The sequence below is a fragment of the Mobula hypostoma genome, chromosome 22, assembly GCF_963921235.1.
Source record: "Mobula hypostoma chromosome 22, sMobHyp1.1, whole genome shotgun sequence".
Classification (NCBI taxonomy): domain Eukaryota; kingdom Metazoa; phylum Chordata; class Chondrichthyes; order Myliobatiformes; family Myliobatidae; genus Mobula; species Mobula hypostoma.
Genome location: NC_086118.1, coordinates 34,270,465 through 34,294,092, shown reverse-complemented (window position 1 = coordinate 34,294,092; position 23,628 = coordinate 34,270,465). Strand labels below are relative to the sequence as shown.

General features: G+C 41.4%; 1 protein-coding gene across 1 annotated transcript in view; it reads right to left on the bottom strand.

Annotated features, from left to right (window-relative positions):
- The window catches only part of fasn (fatty acid synthase), an 81,411-nt gene that overhangs the window by 8,655 nt on the left and 49,128 nt on the right, over positions 1-23,628 (bottom strand). The window contains exons 28-39 of the mRNA XM_063074425.1: positions 23,162-23,312; positions 19,926-20,104; positions 19,007-19,126; positions 15,754-15,876; positions 15,318-15,541; positions 12,347-12,548; positions 11,237-11,388; positions 8,832-8,923; positions 8,202-8,353; positions 5,204-5,449; positions 1,616-1,804; positions 591-815 (exon numbers count right to left, since the gene is read on the bottom strand). Of these exons, the coding sequence (XP_062930495.1) occupies positions 591-815; positions 1,616-1,804; positions 5,204-5,449; positions 8,202-8,353; positions 8,832-8,923; positions 11,237-11,388; positions 12,347-12,548; positions 15,318-15,541; positions 15,754-15,876; positions 19,007-19,126; positions 19,926-20,104; positions 23,162-23,312 (2,055 nt within the window). The remainder of the gene's footprint in view (positions 1-590; positions 816-1,615; positions 1,805-5,203; positions 5,450-8,201; positions 8,354-8,831; positions 8,924-11,236; positions 11,389-12,346; positions 12,549-15,317; positions 15,542-15,753; positions 15,877-19,006; positions 19,127-19,925; positions 20,105-23,161; positions 23,313-23,628) is intronic.

Sequence of the window (23,628 nt, the reverse complement as noted above, 5' to 3'; positions counted from 1 at the left end):
CTGTGGAATGGGGAGGGAGAGGCAGGATTGAGAAATTTGACAGGAATATTTAATTTTTTTAAAAAAAGATTTTTTTTAAATATAAAAAGACCACAGCAGTGAAGTGGAACAGTAGTTTCTTTGTAGTACTGCTATGGGGAACGCAGGTGTCACTCGAATGACAAAAGTGTCCGACTGAACTTTGTTTTTTAAATATACAATATAACAAAAACCAAGACTATTTGTACTACCGTTGCTGGTAGATAAATACAGTCCAGAATTTCAGTCCTGATTGCAGACACGCTGCTTTGAAGCTTGGAGCTCTCCAAGACTACAGAATTTTTGGCAAAGTAGAACATCTGCATCTGTGCTTACTAAATCACCTTAATGCTGTTTTCAGGTACAGTACTAATACTTCGATAAAATCTTGTTAAAAATTAGAATACTGTGATGCTTAATGAATAGCAAATAATATATTTTCTATAGCTAATGCTGCATAAAATCTAGCTAGAATCTGAACATTTATTTATTCCCCCCCTCCCCGAGGAATATTCTCCCAAAATTTCCATAGTGATGGAAGCATTTTTAGACAAACACATTCATGAATTTACCTTGTGTACACTGAAGACCATAGCAGGGAATGCTGACTTTGGATGCAAGGGTCTTGAAGGCTTCAACTGACCCTTCAATTGGGTGAACAAAAAAGAGGGGGCGCTCATTACTCTCCACGTTATTCAGCTGGGTGATGGTTGAACTTTCAGGATTGACGAGTAGCACATTGAGGTCCAACTCTTTCAGCTGCGAGTCTATTGGCGTCAGGGGAGCAGGTTTTGATTCTGTATCAAAGAACATATTAATTATCTAAAGCAAGGTTATGTGCTTTAAATTTGTACTTGAAACATGCAACATCACAATATATATTGATATAAATTAACATCTGCAGAAACCTCAACAGGACTAATATCAGTAAGTAGCTCAGGTGACACTTGGAGAATGCAGCTGGATTTTGCTGTAAGCAGATACAAGAGCACTTGCCACACAGGCCCTTAGCAGTTCAAAAGGTGTTACTTGAAAAGCATTAACATGTACTTATTCATGTGACATTTGAGGAAGAAAGCATCCCACATTAATCTGTCTATAATTGACCATCATTATGCTTTAAAAGGGGAGAGTCATTGGGAGAACATTTCCTCCACATTCCAAGATCATTCGAAGCTTGCCATATGGGAAAATAAGAAATGGGTACACAAGATGGAAAAGATTTATTTTTGCTTTCAGCCCATTGAAGTGTTAAATTATTCTTCTTATACAAGGCAAAACAGAAATGTGGAACACTCTTCCTCAAAAAAATGGTGTGGATTTGAGCTCAACTGACTCTTTGAAGAGTGAGATCAAAGTATCTTCAAAGCAAAAGTTTTGGAGAAAAGTCTGGTAAAAGGGGATGAGATAGAGATTAAATTTCCAGCATAGGCTCTGGGACAGACTGGTTCTGGTCAAGTGTGCTACCACATCTTCCTATATCTGCAGACCTGTTCAAATAGCAAATTCTGGGAACTCCTGCACTTCATGTATAAACAACAAATACACCTTGGTATGCCGTTTTGTTGGAACAGCAAAAAAAAATTCATATTCCTACCTCCAGTACTGCTAGATTTATCCACTAGTTCACGCAGTTTATTGATGGTGAGCTGTCGGATTTCTCTCATCGTCACAACTATTTCATAGTCCCGTTCAAGAGTTTGTCGTACTTCTACTGCCATCAGAGAGTCAAGGCCTAGGTCAGCAAGAGTTGCATCTGGGTTCAAGCCGTTAACATCACGTGCACCTTGGAGGAGTGAAAGAGCAGAATTTTAGCTCAAGTGGCCAAGTGGTTAAGGCATTGGACTAGCAACCTGAAGGTCGTGAGTTCGAGCCCCAGCCAACGTGTTGTGTCCTTGAGCAAGGCACTTAATCACACATTGCTCTGCGACGACACTGGTGCCAAGCTGTATGGGTTCTAATGCCCTTCCCTTGGACAACATTGGTGTCGTGGAGAGGGGAGACTTGCAGCATGGGCAACAGCTGGTCTCCCATACAACCTTGCCCAGGCCTGCGCCCTGGAGAGGAAGACTTTCCAGGCGCAGATCCATGGTCTCGCAAGACTAATGGATGCCTTTAATAATTAGCAAATTCCCAATGAGCTAATTATTGTGTATGAGAAAGCATGTCAAACTGCAAACTTCTATGTGGCTGTCAGTTATGTACCTTCATTGTTGTTGGAAATGCCTGCTTATAAGTGTTTGTAAACATTTTTTAATTACACAATGCTGTAAGATTCTTCTGATGTACTTAAGTATCTGAAACAAGTGGTTTCTTAAACAATCACAAGATGGGCTGATTCCAACAACACTGTTAAAAAGCATTGAGACGATGACTGGTGCATTGTAAACCACGTCCTAACCCAGAGTCAACAGAAAGTGCAAATGGGTTAGAATTCAACATGACACATGACTTGCAGAATTCAATTAAGGCATAACAACCAGGAGTAACTCTTCATATTATGATTCAAAGATAATATCTAAAATGCATGTTTATTTGTAAAGTAATGAAAGGACTTGACCACCACACACTCCGAGAGCTTAATGATGCGCCAACACTTGCAGTAAAAACACATACGTCGGAAACCATGATGCATTCTAAATCATACCCCATTACAGAGTCAACAGGAAGTAAGTGTGGGTGGGTTAAAATTCAATGTGGCACATAGCTTGCAGAATTGGATCAGCTGAAAGGTGTAGCTATCCAAGGTCAATAAAGTGTCAATCCAAGTATTTAACAGTCAGTTAACCTGCTACTTCTGATTTGGTGCTCAGGTCACCACTGAATTATACCCTCAACACACCTATAATGAGCGAATGGCAGAAGTCTGATGGGGAGAAACTAGAGGCAAATGTCTGTCAAAAGCGCTTCCAGCTGAATTGTACCCAACCAATCTTTATGGTATGTTGTGGAATTGTCACGATTTACAGACACTTTTGTTGTAAAATGACTATAATGAAGTACAGAGTTGACAAGCATACTTTAATTCAGAATTTTTGAAAAATAATGAGGAATAATCTGTTATTTTATGAAAATTTATATGAACTTTGATTTATTAATGTGGATCTCAATGTATTGCAAGGCTAATAACTGTCAACTGAGTTAAACTGCATTTAACTTGAGCACGAGTAGTGTTACAAGTGTAGCCAGGGAGAAATTTTAAAGGGAATGGAGAAAGGAAGCCATCAGAGCCTCTTAGCAGATAGATCAAAAGGTACATTCACAATAGTGTGAAATAGTAGCTTAAATCAAACCATGGGTACAGCTACATTAATAAGTCATTTTATTACAGGATGTAATATTGAGACAAGAGATATTGCAGATGCTAGAAATTTGGAGCAACACATAAAATGCTGGAGAAACTTAACAGGTCAATCTAGGGAGAGAAATGGACAGTTGATGTTTCGGGTCAAAACCATTCATCAGGATGGGAAGGAGGAGAGAAAGCCAGAATATTGGCTGGAAGAAGACTATAGCTGGGAGATTAACGTCCAAGGATACACATTGTACTGAAAGGACAGGCAAGAAGGCAGAGGGGGTGGCATTGCTCTGTTGGTAAAAACAAAAACGAAATCAAATCATTAGGAAGAGGTGACATAGCACAGAAGGTGTGAAGCATGTGGATAGAGCTACGGAACTGCAAGAGTAAAAAGAGTTATATACAGGCCCCCAAACAGTAGTAAGGACATGGCCTAAAAATTACAATGGGAGATTGAAAATGCATGCCAAAACGGCAATGTTACAATAGTCATGGGGGATTTCAATATGCAGGTAGATTTGGAAAAATCGGGTTGGTGCTGCATTCCAAGAGGGGGCATTTCTAGAATGCTTACAATGCCCACTAGATGATCAGTTATTCTGGATTCGGTATTGTGCAATGAACCAGAATTAATTGGAGAGCTTTAAGGTAAAATAACATTTAGGGACAAGTGATCATAATATGATCAAATTCACCCTGAAATTTGAGAACAAGCAGTTAAAGTCAGATATATCAGCATTACAGTGGAGTAAAGGAAATTAGAGGCATGAGAGAGGAGTTAGCCAGGACTGATTGGAAAAGAACACTGGCAGGGATGATGGCAGATTAGCAATGGCTGGAATTTCGGGAAGCACTTCGGAAGGCACATGATACATACATCCCAGAGAGGAAGAAGTATTCAAAAGGCAAGATGAAACAACCATGGCTGATAAGGGAAGTCAAAGCCAACATAAAAGCCAAAGAGAAGGCATATAATAGAGCAAATATTAGTGAGAAGTTAAAGGTTTAGGAAGCTTTTAAAAGCCAACAGAAGGCAACTAAAAAAGTCATTAAGATAAAGATGGAATAAAAAGTAAGCTAGCCAATAATATTAAAGAGGATACCTAAAGTTTCTTCAGATACAAAGTGTAAAAGCGAGGTGAGAGTGGATATCAGACTCCTGGAAAACTATGCTGGAGAGTGGTAATGGTGGGACAAGGAAATGGCAGACGAACTGAAGTATTTTGCATCAGTCTTTACTGTGAAAGACACTACCATTACGGTGGAATTTCCAGGTATCAGGGGTCATAAAGTGTGTGAAGTTACCATTACTAGGGAGAAGGTTCTTGGGAAACTGAAAATTCTTTATATAGTTAAGTCACCTGGACCAGATGAAGTACACCCTAGGTTTCTGAAAGAGGCGGCTGAAGAGATTGTGGAGACATTAGTAATGATCTTTCAAAAAAAAGAAAAAACAACACACACTAGATTCTGGAATGGTTCTAGAACACTGGAAAATTGCAAATCTCACTCCACTCTTCAAGAAGGGAGAGGCAGAAGAAACAAAATTATAGGCCAGTTAGTCTGATCTGAGTGGTTGGAAAGATGTTGGATTGTTAAGGATGTGTTTTGGGGTACTTGGAAGCACATGATAAAATAGGCCCTAGTCAGCGTGGCTTCCTCAAGGGAAAATCTTATGACTTAAACAGATAGATTGTCTTGCAAAGTACATACCTACATTCACTAGGTATGAATACCTATTTTTACATTTAGTTGCATTAATGACACAATAATCAGACCAGAGGCAGCAGCATTATTACCATTATATAGATTGTAAAATCCATACTTTTGATCAGAAATACATAGTTGAAAATCATACTGGACGCAACGTGAATCAGCAAAGCTTACCGAGTATATGGGCAACAGCCTCAATGAGGTCCCTTTGGCCACTGCCATCAGTCTTCATAACCATTGCCTTCTGAGCGAGGACAAAGCTGCACATAACTGGATGAGACTGATTCAGGAACTGGTCCAGAACATCTAAACAGGAGCTGATCTTCTGAGGCAAAGTTCCACCAATTACTGTGTCATTATCACCCATAGTTTCCAAGATAACACCCACATCTCCAATGGCACCCCACTGTATGGCTAGACCTAATAAAAAAAATTCAAAAAATACTCATTGTAAATTACTGAAATATACTTAAGTATCATCAGGTAGCTTGCCATACTTTTATACTCCTTGATTACTGCATTGAAACTATTTCTCATTTGAATGTTTCCAGTTGAATGCTCAAGTTTCACTTGGACATATTACATATCCCTTTATTCCTGACCTCCATTATTCAAGTATTATTAAGGAAAACATTAATATATATATTTTGCAGTTATGTTATTGGAACAATTGCTTTTGGGAGTGGTGCCAAATTGCAACAAGGTGGAAAGCAAATATGATGTCAAAGGTAGGTTGTTATACAAAGGACAGAATTTGAATGAGTAGATATTTTGTGAGATGCCAAGTACAATTATTGATTATTTGAATACTCTGTCCCATTTTTTCCTACCCTCACAAAACCACTCACCACACAATGCACCGTAAGCAGAATTGACACCAATAGATGTGTAGAGGTAAACTAGCCTGCATATTAGATTCACATTACTTCACAATAATAAAAGTTTAACATTAAATTGGCTGATAGCCCAGTTCTGGCAACTGGAAGACGATGATTGATAATAGGCTGTTCTCCAGAACATTAATAACAAATAGTCATTACCAAAAGTTTAAAAAAAAAATCAAGATTTTTTTCATGGGTGTGTGTGTGTGTGTGTGTGAGGGAGGTGGTAGGGGATTAGATTATGAGGACACTCAGTCCTCCTTTATTGTCATTTAGAAATGCATACATTAAGAAATGATACAATGTTCCTCCAGAGTGATATCACAAAAAAAAGGACAAACCAAAGACCAACACTGACAAGACCACATAATTATAACATATAATTACAGCAAAGCAATACCATAATTTGATAAAGAGCAGACCATGGGCACGGTAAAAAGAAGTCTCAAAGTCCGATCGACTCTCGATAGTCCCGATAGCAGGCGGCAAAAGGAAGAAATTCTCCCTGCCATAAATCTCAAGGTGCCGACAACTGCCAATGCATTGGAAGTACCCGACCATAGCCGACGCCGAGTACGTCCAAAAACTTTGAGCCTCCGACCAGCCCTCCAACACCGAGCACCATCTCTGCCGAGCGCTTTGACCCCGCCCCGGCCGCCAAGCAACAAGCAAAGCCAAGGACTCGGGGCCTTCTCCTCTGGAGATCCTGGATCACACAGTAGCAGCTGCAGCGAAAAAGGCATTTCAGAAGTTTCTCCAGATGTTCCTCTGTTTTCTCACGTCTGTCTCCATCAAATCAGGATTGTGTACGGCATCTTACTTGACAGATTACAGATATCATTCACCAGAATGGCCACTGCGTACTGCATCGCACCACCATCTTCTCCTCTCCTTGAGAACCGAACATTGGAAGGGAGACTGCACAGAGTCATTCACCAAAGGGAAAATGTAACGCTCGGAATTTGCTGGACCAGTTGTTCTGGCAGAACACTCATTTAGGTACATTTTAAATTCTCAAAACGGAATGATAAAATATTCCTTACAAGCTCCAGGTGAGAAACGTAGTGGCCAGGAATCTGGATGAAATAAGGGGTTTCTTTCCTGCAGAAGTGTCCACATCTTCTGGGCTTTAGGGCCATTTTCAGAAGATGTTCAGCCAAAGTTATTGCTAGCACTTCTGTTTGTGCTACCACCCTACAAGTACCTGGATGTGCACAGCCTCAAATGGTGTTCACCCATCATTTCACAATGATCAACCTTCTGTTAGCCTTGTCCATGAGAGCACTGGAGTAAATCTTAACTGGAGGGTTGAAATTTGCATCAGGATCTGATGAAGGGTCTCGGTCCAAAACATTGAATCTTATTCCTTTCCATAGGTGCTGCCTGAGCTGCTGAGCTCCACCAGCATTGTGTGCATGTTACTCTGGAATTCCAGCACCTGCAGAATCTCTCACGTCTGTTCCACAAACACTTTCCTGATATAATTTCTCCTTCACACTCCATCACCTCCCCCAAAGCTGCACAATTCCCTCCCTGATGTGGTTCTTCCGCAACTTTCACAATACCATGCATTTGGAGAAGGAGGATGTATTTGATGTCACATGACATATTTGTGCCCAGTACAGCAACTTGAGAATTTGACCTCAAATTAAAGTTTGGGTATCCCTTGCCCATCTCAACTACTTTGAGAAGTAGCATCATGTGAAACTGGGTACAGAGCAAGAAGTGGGCCAAGAGAAAAAATCAAATTTTAACATCCATAAAGCTCCTCAAATTTACTAGCTGTAACAAATCGAAGTCAGTGTAATTGTTCTGTTCCAAATCTGGAAAGGTTATTTTGCAATGTGAAAACAAATCTCTCAAAAATGCTTCCATTTTCAGAAGATGACAAGCTAAGATTTCAGCCAACACTTAGTTGCAGGGACAGCAGGTTGGACACTGCAATACGTTTTCCAGGTAAAATTCCATGACATAGGAGGCCAATGAGAACAAAGAAGTTAGCATAACCTTTAGAGAGCGAGGTGGATATATATTTATCAAACCCATTGGCAGGTTGAAGACCAACTGCTGCTCAAGTAGTGGGGTACTGCAAATCATCTGGTTTCTCCCCTCAACCATTGCACATAATTACAGCGAGCCAATGCCATTAAACTGTTTATTTCAGCAACATATTCCACACATATATATTTAATGCATTAGGAGTGCATTCATTTAAAAACCAACTCACTTTGGGAGTTCTTCAAACAAGAAAAAAAAATTTTGGTGATTTCCTTCCAACGACTACCACATACCTGCCAATCCGTCACGGCATCTCTGCTCACAAATACGTTCCATGGCAGAATTTGCAAAACCATAGTTGCTTTGGCCAGCAACTCCATAGCCACAGCTCACGGAGGAGAAGACAACAAAATAATCGAGGGCTGAGCATTTCTCCCTACTGACCCTAAAAGAGATTAAATGCAGCCAAGTTGTTTCATTTGGTTGTATATATGTACTGTCAGATGAAAACAAACTTGAACTTGATCCAAGTCAATGAGTTAAGTAGCCTATTCCAGCCAGTTTTAATTGGCCGCATTAAACATGAATATGAGTTTAATAACATTTAAAGTAAAACAAGTACAATGTAGCTATTACCGAGTCCACTGTATGGATCAAATAGTATCCCTACATAAAGGTTGTTGGTGAGAGTCAATGCTACTGTAAGCGTACATTTTTGAAATGATTTGGCAATGATATGGCTCACATTACCTTGACAAAGCAAATGAATCATGTTACATAATGTGAAAGGTCAATCATGTATTCAGAACATGCAAACTGATTTTCAATAATATAGATGAACAGATTGCTCAAATGAAATGTCCACTATAATTTGATTTTCTGTCCCGTCCCTCCCCTCTCAAAGATTTACAACATTTACTTGCCTGTCCAGGTGAATAGTGCCATCGTATTTTGGCCGATTAACAATCTTGAAGAGATCAGGAGTCAAGTTTTCTAATAAGGCATCTTTCAAAACCTGCAAAGTTAAAAAAAAACTCTCAAATGAGATTTCTTCAAAATTGAAGATGTTTTTGTTTTAAGTGAAACATGATATATTACAAAGAATCTGTTCATTAGATTATCAATCCCATTTGAAGTCATTTGGAGACATTTTCCCCAATCCAGATTCAGACAGGATCAAAATGAAGGAACAACACATTTCCAAATCCTGTAGCTCCCCACCCACCCATGCTGAGGAAGCATCTTTATCAGAAGGGTGGCAGCAGCTCAGTATGGTGGCTCCACATCATCTTCTCAAGGGCAATGGATATTGACCTTGCCATCAACATATCTAAGAAATGAAAAATGTCAGATCCTAATGTGGGTAGAAGCTGAATTTTAAATATTTTTAAACTCAGCTTTAGGCTGAGGGGTTATTTGCAGACATAATATTTGGGCCTTCCCTTGAAAGAAAATCAATAAAACTGGTTAATTATTTCTAGGATGTTGGGCAAAGCCATTGGAAAATAGCAACCACCTTCACCCAATTCCTTCCAGCATATTATGGTACTTCTCATTTCCATGGCAAAGGGAGCTGCAAAACACCTCCATTAAATTTAATGCCTCTCAAAGATTTTCAATTTAGACAGGAGCAGAATTAGGCCATCTTGCCCATCAAGTCTGCTCCGCCATTCAATTACGGCTGATCCATTTTTTTTTTCTCCTCCTCAACCCTAGTTCCCGGGGCTTCTCCCTGTAACTTTTGATGCCATGTTCAATCAAGAACCTATCAATCTCTGCCTTAAATACACCCAACAAATCCCACAAATTTACCGCCCTTTGGCTAAAGAAATTCCTCCGCATCTCTGTTTTGAAAGGGCGCCCCTCTATCCTGAGGCAGTGTCCTCTTATCCTAGACTCTCCCACCATGGGAAATATCCTTTCCACATCTACTCTGTCTAGGTCCTTCAACATTCAAAAGATTTCAGAAGGATGAGGGGGAATCTCTGAATTCCAGTGAGTACAGACCCAGAGCCAACAACGTTCCTGGTATGATAACCCTTTCATCCTGGAATCATCCTTGAGAACCTCCTCTGGACCCTCTCCAATGCCAGTACATATTTTCTAAGATGAGGGGCCCAAAACTGTTCACAATACTCAAGGTGAGGCCTCAACAGTGCCTTATAAAGCCTCAGCATCACATCCTTGCTCTTGTATGCTAGATCTCTTGAAATGATCTTAACATGGCATTTGCCTTCTTCACCGCCGACTCAACCTGCAAGCTAATCTTTAGGGCGTTCTGCACAAGGACTCCTCAGTCCCCTTGCATCTCTGATTTTTGGACTTTCTCCCCATTTATAAAATAGTCCACACATTTATTTCTACTACCAAAGTGCATGACCATGCGTTTTCCAACACTGTATTTCATTTGCCACTTTCTTGCCCGTTCTCCTAATCTAAGTTTGTCTGCATCCTACTCGTTTCCTCTACACTACCTGCAACAAAGCCATCTATTCCATCAACTAAATCATTTATATACAGCATAAAAAGAAGTGGTCCCAACACCGACCCCTGCGGAACACCACTAGTCACCGGCAGCCAACCATTCGCTGCCTCCTACCAATCAGCTCCAACCATGTTAGTAACTTTCTTGTGAATCCCATGGGCTCTTAACTTGGTAAGCAGCTTAATGTGTGGCACCTTATCAACGGTATTCTGGAAGTCCAAATATACAACATCCACTGCATCCCCTTTATCTATCCTACTTGTAATCTCCTCAAAGAAGTCCAATAGGTTTGTCAGGCAGGATTTTCCCTGAAGGAAACCACGCTGACTTTGTACATCTTGTCCCGTGTCACCAAGTATTCCAGCACCGCATCCTTAATGAACTAATATCTTCACAACCACTGAGGTTAGGCTAACTTGGTCTATAATTTCCCTTTCTGCTGCCTTCCTCCTTTCTTAAAAGAGTGGAGTGACATTTGCAATTTTCCAGTCCTCTGGCACCATGCCAGAATCCAATGATTTTTGAAAGATCATTTCCAATGCCACTACAATCTCTAACGCTACCTCTTTCAGATCCCCAAGGTGCAATTCATCTGGTCCAGGTGATTTATGTATCTTTAGGTCTTTCAGCTTTTTGAGCACCTTCTCTCTTGTAATAGTAACTGCACCCACTTCTCTTCCTTCACAAACTACAACATCAGTTTGGTTAAATTTAGCCCAGGAGTCACTTTTGTTGAAGTGATAAGCAAGCACTAATTCAGGCCTGTTGTATCCAATTAATTTTAATCTCAGCCAATTTTAAACTGGCTTTAAAATTCACACAACACTGAAGTTCTGAACTCACCATAGCAAGGTGGAAGATGCCACCCACCGGGCCAAGACCAGAAGCCTCTGCAATGAGATGCTGCGTACCCTCTAAAGAGCAAACATCACTGGTGGAAACAAGGACATCTACCCCCATTTCCTTCCATTCCCGCACCCGCTTAGCTTGATACCCTGAAACAAAGCACAAAATTTCAATGGAAACAGCAATGCCGAAAATGCAACATGTATTTTAAAAAATGATAATAATTGCATTAAAATTATTCAATTCCACAAAGCACTTTGTGGCCTTGGTTTAGGAGAAGTTAAAAATCTTTAACAGGTAAACAATGGTATACCAAATTCACTTTCCCCATTATTGACATCAAATTGTATGAGGCTAATTAGCAGAAGGAAACTTGTGCATTTGCAACATAAATTAGTGTGCTTACAGCTTGCCCCAAGGTGCCCAGGAATTACAGAATATGGCAATTATTTGTTTAAAAGATCAATGCTCAGTATAGATTTATCTCTGCTTAATAGAACATTGAAGCCACATAGGAGAGCTGTAATTCTACAAAAAGCTCAAAGTGAATGAAGATATTTCAAAAATTACTTGAAAGTATGACTTTACTTTGGGTAAATTGGAGATGGAAAAGATTACAAACAAATTTAACAAGCAAATTGTTTTAGTCCTTTAATATACAAAATCCCTCTCCTTCTTCAGAAATGTAAGCACCATTAGTTTCAAATACATCTTTTCCAGAACTCTTACATTATTGCATGTATAATTAGTATAACAAGGAAGTACGGTAGTGCAGTGGTTAATATGCTTTACAGTACAGGCGACCCTCCTTCAATCCCGTCGCTGCCCGTAAGGAATTTGTGCATTCACCCATTGACAGCGTGAGTTTCCTCCGGGTGCTCTGGTTTCCCAGCCACTGTTCAAAGACGTACTGGTTGGTAGGTTAATTGGTCATTGTAAATTGCTCGTGATTAGGCAAGGGTTAAATTGGGGGATCTCTGGGCAGCGCGGCCTATTCCACGATCTCAGTAAATCAAATACAAAAATAATTAATTACTTGGAGATGACTGCCTTATAAGTCAAGCAAACACCTCAGACATCACACAAACAACAGTTTTAGTGACTAACCATTCCGTATTCCAGATCGGGAAGTCAGCACAAGTTTCCTAGCACCCCTCTCAATCAGCCAATTTGCCAACTCCAAGCCAAACCCTCCGAGACCTCCTGTGATGATATAGCACTTTGTTGCTGGACATGCAGTACGAGGAACTGCAGCAATAGAGAGTTGGTCAGAGTATGTAGATGGGGATTTGCCTTCCTCTTCTCGGACCTGTTTGGAGAGACACCATTGGATTTACTGAGTCTGAACTGAGAGCAGATTAGTGAAGAACACATTTCTGTGCCTCTGGAACTACAAAGGCTCCATGGGTCAGCATAGTTCATTTCCTTCCTTGGAGGAAATTAGTAGATGACAACACAATAGATTCTGCAGATGTTCGAAATCTTAAGCAAAGCACAAAAAATACTGGAAGAACTCAGCAGGTCAGGCAGCATTTATGGAGTGGAATAAACAATTAACATTTCAGGCTGAGACCCTTTATTGGGACTGGAAAGGAAGAGGGTAGAAGCTAAAATAAAAAAGGTGTGTGGGGGGGGGGGGTAGGATTACAATCTGGTAGGTGATGGGTGAGACCAGGTAGGAGGAAGATAGCTGGGTGGGGGAGTGGGGATGTAATGAGTGAGAAGCTAGGAGGTGATAGGTGGATGTGGTCATGAGCTGAAGAAGGAATCTAACTGGAAGATCAACGGACTAGAGAAGATGGGAAGGTGGCGAACCAGAGGGAGGTGACGGGCAGGTGAGGAGAAGGGGTGAGAGTGTAACCAGAATTGGGAATGGAAAAAGAGAGAAGGGAAGAGGGAAGAAATTAGAAGTTGAAGAAATCAATGTTCACACCATTAGGTTGGGGTGAGAAGTGAGGTGTTGCTCCTCCAGCATGAGATTGGCTTCATCATGGCAGCAGGGGAGATCTTGGACCAACATAACAGAATGGAAATGGAAGGTTGAATTGAAATGGATAGTAAATGAGACGGATTTTTAAAATGACAATCCAGTCTTTTACAAGAGAAAATCTGCAGATGCTGGAAATCCGAGCAACACACACAAACTGCTGGAGGAGCTCAGCAGGCCAGGCAGCATCAAGGAAATGAGTACAGTTGGTGTTTTGGGCTAAAACCCTTCGGCAGGACCAGAGGAAAACAGCTGAGGAGTAGATTTTAAAGGTGGGGGGAGGGGAGAGAGAAGCACATGGTGACAGGTGAAACCTGAAGGGGAGGGGATGAAGTAAAGAGCTGGGAAGTCGGAGATTGATGGCCATGGAAGAAAGAAAAGTGGGGAGGAGCACCGGGGGGGGGGGGGGAGATAGGCAGACAAGGAAATAAGGTGAGAGGGAAAAGGGGATGGGAAATGGTGAAGGGTGGGGGGGTGCTCATGACTGGAGGTTCGAGAAATCGATGTTCATGCCATCAGGTTGGAGGCTATCCAAACAGAATACAAGGTGTTACTCCTCCAGCCTACGTGTGGCCTCATCACGACAGTGGAGGAGGCCACGGATAGACATATTGGAATGGGAAGTGGGATTAAAATGGGTGAATGGGAATGGGAAGTGGAATTAAAATGGATCCATTTTGAGTGGAATTAAAACCAGTCATCTCATGGTCACTCAAACCGGTCCTAGCTTGAATGGAAATATGTCAGCTATGGTGACAAAATTGATGTCCGATCCCTAGATTAGCAGACAACTGCTTACTTGAGTCAGTCAAAGGGAGAAGGAAATAATGCTGTACCGTACTGAAAACATAGAAGTGGTGAAAATTACTACAAAAGACAGGTTGGTTCACTGTGTACTGCAACCATTTGTTAGAGCAGGAGAAAACTAATCTCACACTCCGTTCTCAGCCCCAATTCTGCTTCTAGCTTAAACACTGATTCGGCATTTCCTTGGAGATTGGCCCATCTCAGCCTGTCACCGGGCAAAGCTCTCAAGCGAGAAAAAAAAGCCTTCCCGATCTCTCTCCTCACTTGCTAGGTAGCAGTTTAGAATTGGTGATTCCTCCCCCAGAATTCCAAACAGTAGAAATAATGTCACCCCGCAATGCTGACCATTTCATTCCCAGCTGCTGCATAGTTGTTGCATCATTTGCTAAGTATTCCAAATACCTAATGTTATTTTCATTTTTCGAATATAGTCCAATCCTTAAAAAAAAAAGCCTCATTTGTTTCAAATGTCTTCTTGTTCTATTTGAAATAATCAGGTGTAGCCATTGATTCTTATGCCTCTGCCATCATGTGGGGGGTTAATAGCTAAGCCTCAGCAAGTAGGAGAAAATCACAAGTGCTCAGTGAATCACAGATATCTCTCCATTTCACATGTCTCCAAAGGAGAATTCACTATTACTTACAAACGTCTGTGAGCACCTCTCACCTGAGGAGCCAGGTGGACATTAAAAGTACGCTGCCATCAACTGAAAGCAAAATCTGTGTGCAAAACATTAATCTATTCATTTTATATGGATTCAGTCTGTTGCCCCAATGCTCTATTCAGTCTTTATTCAAATTAAGATTAGCACTATATGCTATATATTTTTTATTTTACAAAAATTTAGTTGCCTCTAGACATGTCAAAAGGTAGATACCACATGCTGCTTTTTCAAAGAATATTTGCATACAGTACTTAATTCATTTGCTTAACAAACTTATCATTTTGAATTTGTTGCATAGGTTTGTTTCATTCCTGATATTTTAAATGTATAGCTAGTCTTGTCAGTTTGTTGGAAGGTGATTAGCAGAAGCACAATTTTGGCTTAGATTTGGCTCAGATCCATAATATTTGACGCTACAGATGATCTTAATTCTCTTGAACTGCTTTTCTGATAATCCTAATTGTAGGCATCTTGCTGAAGTAGACAATTTTGAGGAACCAGAAGTTACATTATGTGACAAAATTTTCTTCAACCTCGAAGTTCAAGATAACTTTATTAGCAATGTATATGTTACCATATACTACTTTGAGATTCAATTTCTTGCAGGCATTTACCTCACCTTCAAAACAACTTTTCCGATATGTTTACCCTGCGCCATAAACCGGAAGGCAGATTCCACATCATCTCGATCAAACACTGTGGTCTTCAGAGGTTTGACCACTCCACTGCGAATCCCATCCTTCAAGAGCTGGGAAACCTCCTCCCACTCACTGTTTCCATCTTCGAACAAGGCATCAAGTAGGATTCCATGGAATGCTATATTCTTCAGGAAGACAGCCATTCCTGAAAGTAACAAACCTTTGTTGAACTTAAACTTGAAAACAAATTCATACACAAGTAGAAACTACACCATTTGGACGACACTTCGATTCATCATGGATTAAAATAATTTGAATTTGGATATATAGAAAATGAGTAAACTGTTACAGGTGAAATTAAAAAAAATGAAAGTAATCAACTGGTTTTTCCAGTTCCATTTATGCCAGAATGCTTACCAAGTGGGTTGTTGTTAGAAAGGTCATATTTGCCAATCTCAAGGAAGCGTCCGTGTCGAGCGAGGCAACGGAGACTGGCCTGCAACTTCTCTTCAGCTAATGAATTCAGTACCAGATTGACTCCTGCAGGCAATTGTATTACACACAGATAAATCAGCCAGAAATTGTCTGGAAATCATTCTTACTATTCTGTGAACACTTTGGTAAGGACTTTAAAGAGCTTCCTAGATCAGCTAATGTTCTAAACTCTGCAAAGCCACTTCAAGCCAACCACAGCACAAACATGCACTATGCCATTAAATTGTAGGCAAAAAGTTGAAGTTATCTTCATTATGCATTTTTCTTATCGTGCATATCACGTTCATGTGGTTTCAGGAGGTGGAAGAGTTATCATTAGTAGCAGGCAAAGCCCATTTGAAGATGCAAAGCACAGCAGGTGCTTGAATCTGGAGTGAGAAATACTGTTGGAAGAACTTAGTGGTCAAGCAGAAGGCCTGACTGTGGAGGGACAATGGTCAGGATGTAGAAGTGAGAGGGAGGGGAAATACTGAGGCTGGTAGATGATAGGTGGAACCAGATGGCTAGACAGAACTAAGTGACCAAGGGTGAACCAATAAAGAAACTAGGTAGATCAATATGTGGGTAATGGGCACATGGAACCAGATGAACCAGGTACGGTCTTGGTAACAATGAGAGGGAGGCTAGGAGCGATGTAAAAGGTGAAAGGGAGAAAGATCCTCAGGTGGTATGGGGAGTGATAAATGAAAACAAGGAGTGGGTTACTTTAAATTGGAAAATTCAATGTTCATGCCATTGGGCTGTTGGCTACCAATGCAGACTACAAGTTGCTGCTCTTCCAGTTTGCATTTGGCCTCACAGTAGCAGTGGAGAAGGCTGAGCCCAACATGTTGTGGGAATGGGAAGGGGAGTTGAAATGACATGCAATGGGAAGCTCAAGAATGCTGTTGTAGACAGAATGCAGGTACTCTTGCAGAACAATTGCCTAATCTAGGTTTGGTCTTGAGGGTTTAAGATAATTTCTTCTAATAGGTACTAAGCTTAATGCCTGGAATATTGTATACAGTTTTGGTCTCGTCACCCAAGAAATGATGCACTCAAACCTGAGGGGGTGCATGGAAAACTCACTAGACTAGTTCCAAAGATGATGTGTTTGGTCAATGAGGATAGATTGAGTAGACTTGGTGTCTACTTTCTGGCACAGTGGCAGGAGGTAATCTCATTAGAACTTCCACAATTCTCACAGGGTTGATCCTGTAAAAGCAGGAAGAACATTCTCCCTGTCTGAGGAGTCTGGAACTGGTGACAGAATTTCAGAATAAGAGATAGACCTGTGTAAGGTCAAGAGGAGGAGAAGCTAATTAATTAAGGAGAGGTGGATTTTTGAAATTCTCACAGGTCAGCATATAGATATGGGTATCCAAGTATCAGAATCAGATTTAGTATCACTGGTGTATGTTGTGAAATTTGTTAACTTTACAGCAGCAGTACAAATAAATACATGATAGAGGGAAAAACTGAGTTACTTTAAATATATATATATATATATTTAAAGTAACTCAGTTTTTCCCTCTATCATGTATTTATTTGTATATATAAGTAGTGCAAAAAAACAGAAATAAGTAAGTAGTGAGGTAGTGTTCATGGTTCAATGTCCATTTAGAAATTGGAAGAATACAAGGGAAAAAAAAACATCAAGATACAAGGGAACAAAACAAGAAAAATGGAATGGAAGAATAAGGGCAGCCATGAATGGTGAAGCAGACTTTAAGGGTCAACACCGACCCCTAGATCCTTCCTACTGAAAGAATGTAAAACTGATCCAAAAGTAGATTATTAACAGCAGTTAGGACCCAGAAACTGAAACCGTTCAGAAGTCACTTCAGTGGGAAAGCAGACTGTTACAGAACCTACTGGTGATAATCCACATAAATTCATCAGTTTAAAAGGATGGTTTTAGATCTAAATAAACCTGGAATTGTAACTTGGTTTGGGGGGGGGCAGGGAAGAGGGGTAGGAGATTTCTTTGAAACATATCGAAATTGGAAGGCCTAGATAGATTGGAGATGGAGAGGATGTTTCCAGTAGCGATGGAATCTAGGACCGGGGGCACAGCTTCTTCAGAACAGAGACGAGGAGGGATTTCTTTAGTCAGTGGGTGGCGAACGTATGGAATTCATTGCTACAGATGGCTGTGGAGGCCAATTCATTGGGTATATTGGAGGTTCATAGGTTCTTGACTAGCAAGGGCATCAAAGGTTACGGGGAGAGGCAGGAGCATGGGGTTAAGAAGGATAGTAAATCAGTCATCGCTGAATGGCAGAAGCCGACTTGATAGTTCTCGTGAGCTAATTCTGTTTCTAATGTCTTATATCCTTATGAAATTTAAGATGTGTGATCAGAATTTGGCAGCTGATTACCCTGATATTTAATTTAATTCACACCTTCCTTTGCAAAAGGATAATGTCATAATGTGTTCCAGAAAATTCTGTAAAGTTATCATCTACATCCAAAAGAATGAATGTGCAAAAATCAAGGACATTGAAGAATCCTGCCTCCCTTTGCCTTGCCTCCTTGGAATTGCTTTCAGTGTGTCATCTAGCAAGCAGACCAATTATACATTACTCTCCAATGGAACTAAGCACTTCTATTAGTAGCACAGACGATGACAAGTACTCAGTCTGGATCAAGGAAGCAGGATTAGTTACAAACTACTGTTGAATATAATTAAACCCATCTTTTAGAAGTGTGACCCAGCTGGTGGTGTAGTGGCATCAGCGTCGGACTTTGGGACAAAAGGTCCCGAGTTGGAATCCAGCTCTGGCCAGCTTCCCTGCACACCTTCCATCCGTGCTGGGTGACGAGCTGGTGATCTTTTTGGAAACTCACCCGGCAGAAGGCAATGGCAAACCACTATGCCAGAGAGGCGTGGAGGGAAATCGTCCGCTAACTGGAGAAACTCCAGATGCAATGTACCTTTCCTTTTCCCTTTAGAAGTGTGGGTAACACAGATTACAGGTACTCTTCGTCTAATTGCATGCCAGTTTATATTTTCACTACTCCCTGGCTACTTCAAGGTATTTCAAATGGCCCTAACAGAACCACTAGGTAAGCTAATGAATTTAACCATCATTCCCTAATCTAGAGATGCTTAGCAAGATCTTTTACCACAAATGAACTGGATCAATGGACAACTTGTCTCAGTTAGTCTAGTTAAACAATACAAAGAACCCACCTTTACCACCAGTTACCCGCAGTACATGCTGCTCAAAGGTAGTGTCCCGAGAATTTGCAAAGGACTCCTCATTCAGCTGTGGAAATCGTTGCTGAAGGTAGGCACGCTTCTCTGCAGACCCTGTGTGGAGCAATTGGGCAATTTATCAATATCACTCGACAGAGGGGCCCTTTTAATTAATAGACTTAATTAAAGCTCCCAGAATCTTTTGTTAAACCTATTCTATTTATGTGCCAACTATATAATCAGAAAAATATGTCTCCATATTTAATGTAGAGTTATGAAAACATTCAACTTCATTAATAAACACACTGATACACTTATTACAAAAACATTCATCAGCAGCCAATCTGAAACACTAGAAACACTTTTACTGATTTTGTTCCCACCTTCAAAGCTGGTAAATCACAAATGCAGCAAGCCAACACATTACAGTCGCACCTTCAGATACCATTAAATTGTAGCTAGTACGATCTCTCTCAAGATGTGCTACGTCATGCTAATGTATGGATACACGTAGCCAAGGATGCTATTTACATGGCCAACAGAGGAGCTAACGTAATTGAGAGCCACAACATTTTGCAATGTGGGTCGGGAGTAAAGAGGAAGGACTCACTCAACTGGCACAGGGGTTGATAAGATGGCATAAATAAATCAGTTGAAGACCTAGAGGAGAATTGGGGAACAAACTGAAGGGTAGTTGATTTGGAACTTGATTGCTGAAAGGGACACTTCAAAAAAAAAAAAAAAAAAAATGGTAAACAGGTGCGATCTGAAGAACCAAGGCTATTGACCAAGAGGTGAGAATGGACGAATATAAATGGCTCCATTTTCAGCTGGCCATGGACCCAGTGGGCCAAATGACTCCTGATAATCAATGATTTAAAAAGATGGATCTTTTCTTTTTAATTTCACTTACCAACTGTGGTAAAAACACGGCATCCCATGCTGAGCGCGATAGAAATGGCAGCCTGTCCAACGCCCCCAGACCCTGAATGGATAAGTACACTCTCGTTCTTCTTCATTCGGCCTCGCACAACTAATGCATAGTATGCAGTAGCATAGACAACAGGGACTGAAGCAGCTTCTTCCAAAGTCCTTAACGAAGAGCAGAGGATGAGAATAATAGCCATGCAAATTTTCCATGCACTGAATCTGTAAAAGACAGCTAAACTAACATACATCTATTCTGTTTTAAACATGTCTTGTTAACAATCTGGCCTGCAATTGTACATGCGTAACACAGATAAAACAGCATAAATAGAAATCACAACCATGTCTTGTGTGAAATTGTGGAACTCCCATCATGGAGTCAATCTACCAAAGGTACTGTTGGTTCACATGGTTTACAATCCCTGTTCTACACTCTCAGCAAGGAAAGATTTTCTTCTCATTGGCTTCAGGATCTACAAATTTTGGGGGGGGGGGGGGAAGGGAAAAAAGAGGGAAGGGGAAGCAGAAAAAAGGCTGATTTATACTTCAGCGTCATATCGACACTGTAACCTAGGCAAGTGGCCTACACGTGTTGTGAGCATTTGTACTTGTGTGTTGGTGCGTCTGCATTGTTCTGCAATTCGCACATGTCACGCAAGCACACGTACCTGCCCATGCAAGGCTTTATGGTCATGGTAGTCTTTCTCGGGTAAACAAGTTTAAAGTGAGCGTCTTTTTTCGTAAAAGCGAAATATGTCCTCCATAATTTTGGAAGCCTGTAAAGCTTTATGGAAAGCATTGCAGCCAGAGTTCCTTCCCTGCCCTTCAGACGCCCAATGGGAAGCTATTGCAGCGTAGGAGGAAATGCGATGCTACCAAGCGGACCCATCACAGTTGTTGCGGTCCGCGTTGCCGCGATGCGTAGTTACATTTTGGGAGAGGTGCGCATCAGGCTATGGCATAGGGATCAGCGTAGGCACTGCATAGGGTTTGCAGCGACACCACACCTACAGCGTCGATTTGACACAGAAGTATAAATCAGCCTTTAAAATGAACAGCGTTCAAGGCTACTGTTGATTCCATAACTCTAACTTCCATTCATCAGCCTTGTGTGAAGATGATGATTAGGAGTCTTTCTGCAATCTTGCTCAAATAAAGAACACCCATTTGTTTGCACATGCACTTAAAAGGCTGCAAAGGAGGACAAAACGGGTCTCAGTTATCAGGCAACTAGGTAGCCAGGAGATGCTGAGCCAGCTGCAGTGATTCAGCGTTTGGTCAAAGAGCTGGTGCTGGCAAACACAAAATAAATATCTGAGTCACTACCAACGGGCCAGGAGGAGAGAAAAACAGGGAAAAAAAAGCAGAAACGGTTGCAAATGCCTTTCCACTATTCCAGAGTAGTTGGTACAAATAGGGAACAGTGGTGATACTAAGCAAATCTTCTTTGTCAAACACGAGGAATTCTGCAGATGCTGGAAATTCAAGCAACACACATCAATGTTGCTGGTGAACGCAGCAGGCCAGGCAGCATCTCTAGGAAGAGGTACAGTCGACGTTTCAGGCTGAGACCCTTCGTCAGGACTAACTGAAAGAAGAGCTAATAAGAGATTTGAAAGTGGGAGGGGGAGGGATGGAGTCAAGAGCTGGACAGGTGATTGGCAAAAGGGATATGAGAGGATCATGGGACAGGAGGCCTAGGGAGAAAGAAAAGGGGGTGGGGGGAAACCCAGAGGCTGGGCAAGGGGTATAGTGAGAGGGACAGAGGGAGAAAAAGGGAGGGAGGGAGGGGGGGAGGGAGAGAATGAGAATGTGTGTATATAGATAAATAACAGATGGGGTACAAGGGGGAGGTGGGGCATTAGCAGAAGTTTGAGAAGTCAATGTTCATGCCATCAGGTTGGAGGCTACCCAGACGGAATATAAGGTGCTGTTCCTCCAACCTGAGTGTGGCTTCATCTTTACAGTAGAGGAGGCCGTGGATAGACATATCAGAATGGGAATGGGACGTGGAACTAAAATGTGTGGCCATTGGGAGATCCTGCTTACTCTGGCGGACAGAGCATAGGTGTTCAGCGACACGATCTCCTAGTCTGTGTCGGGTCTCCCTCCTGGCATTTATCCTTCTAAGCGGAACAAGTGCTACACATGCCCTTACACTTCCTCCCTTACCACCATTTAGGGCCCCAGACAGTCCTTCCAGGTGAGGCGACACTTCACCTGTGAGTCGGCTGGGGTGATGTACTGTGTCTGGTGCTCCCGAAGTGGCCTTCTATGTATTGGCAAGACCCAATGCAGACTGGGAAATCGTTTTGCTGAACAACCATGCTCTGTCTGCCAGAGAAAGCAGGATCTCCCAGTGGCCACACATTTTAATTTCACATCCCATTCCCATTCTGATATGTCTATCCACAGCCTCCTCTACTGTCAAGATGAAGCCACACTCAGGTTGGAGGAACAACGCCTTATATTCCGTCCGGGTTGCCTCCAACCTGATGGCATGAACATTGACTTCTCAAACTTCCGCTAATGCCCCACCTCCCCCTTGTACCCCATCCGTTATTTATATACGCACTCTCTCTCTCTCCTTTTTCTCCCTTTGTCCCTCTCACTATACCCCTTGCCCATCCTCTGAGTCCCCCCCCCTTTCTTTCTCCCTAGGCCTCCCGTCCCATGATCCTCTCATATCCCTTTTGCCAATCACCTGTCCAGCTCTTGGCTCCATCCCTCCCCCTCCTGTCTTCTCCTATCATTTGGATCTCCCCCTCCCCCTCCCACTTTCAAATCTCTTACTAGCTCTTCTTTCAGTTAGTCCTGATGAAGGGTCTCGGCCCGAAACGTCGACTGTACTTCTTCCTAGAGATGCTGCCTGGCCTGCTGCGTTCACCAACAACTTTGAAATCTGCTTTGCCACCAGTCACTGAACTGATATTTTTTCTACAGAAATTTCGTAGTTGTTTACCCTCAATTACATTTATCCACTTAAATTTTGCCTTTAAAATTTGAAATTATTCTTTTTGACTTTGCTATTTTTTTTTATGTATAAAATTAAAACAAAATGTAGTCATTGATCTAGTTGGCTCAATCTCTCTTACCCAACAGAAGGTTTTAGTGTTAAAATGATCTTCTTTTCCAATACTCTATTTCCCCAAAAGAATGTATAATTAAACCAATAAAACCAATAGCCAGTGAGCTTTAAGTGCTCAAGAAATGGAATCATACCAGTTTTCTGGAACTTCCCACAAAAATCGCGCGTCACAGTCTACAAATGTTGACAGTCCCTTAGCAGGGAGCAGTCCCATCACTCTCCTTTCGCTGGGGTCACGGCCTGAAAATTCCATTCCCAATAGGCAGTGCTGTAGAGCAACATCACCTGGGAAACAAGACAAAAATAAAAATGACAGCGTATTATAATTGCAGATATTAGAACAAGAACAGGTCCTTTAGCCCACTGTGTTTGTACAGACCACTATACCAAACTAAGTCTAATCTCATCAGCCTAAATTCCTCTTGAATGTTTCTACATAGAACAAAGAATATAGAAGTTTACAGCACATTACAGGCCCTTTGGTCCACAATGTTGTGCCCACCATGTAACCTACTCTAGAGTCTGCCTAGAATTTCCCTAGTGCATAGCTCTCTATTTTTCTAAGCTCCATAAACCTATTGAAGACCCTTCCAACACCGCC